Below are 220 nucleotides of genomic sequence, written 5' to 3' on the forward strand. Positions count from 1 at the left end.
CAGACCAAGTTCCGCATGCCCGTCTTCAACTGGGTGGCGCTGAAGCCAAGCCAGATCGATGGCACTGTCTTCAACGAGCTCAACGACGAGAAGGTGCTGCAGGTGAGGACATGGGGGCTCGGGGGGGCCAGGCGCAGGCCACTGTCCCAGTCCATGCTACATCCATGCTGAGGCTGCTCCTGTGCCCTCCTTGCACCCATCCGTGGTGCGATGAGGCTGG

The 220-nt window shown here is 62.7% G+C and overlaps 1 protein-coding gene across 1 annotated transcript in view; it reads left to right on the forward strand.

Annotated features, from left to right (window-relative positions):
• The first annotated feature begins 6 nt into the window (after positions 1-6).
• Positions 7-220, forward strand: part of LOC104410027 (formin-like protein 1) — a 4,527-nt gene continuing 4,313 nt past the window's right edge. Inside the window, exon 1 of the mRNA XM_010020082.1 lies at positions 7-102. Within this exon, the coding sequence (XP_010018384.1) occupies positions 16-102 (87 nt within the window). The 5' untranslated portion in view covers positions 7-15. The remainder of the gene's footprint in view (positions 103-220) is intronic.

The sequence above is a fragment of the Nestor notabilis genome, unplaced genomic scaffold (assembly GCF_000696875.1).
Source record: "Nestor notabilis isolate BGI_N333 unplaced genomic scaffold, ASM69687v1 scaffold19718, whole genome shotgun sequence".
Lineage (NCBI taxonomy): Eukaryota > Metazoa > Chordata > Aves > Psittaciformes > Psittacidae > Nestor > Nestor notabilis.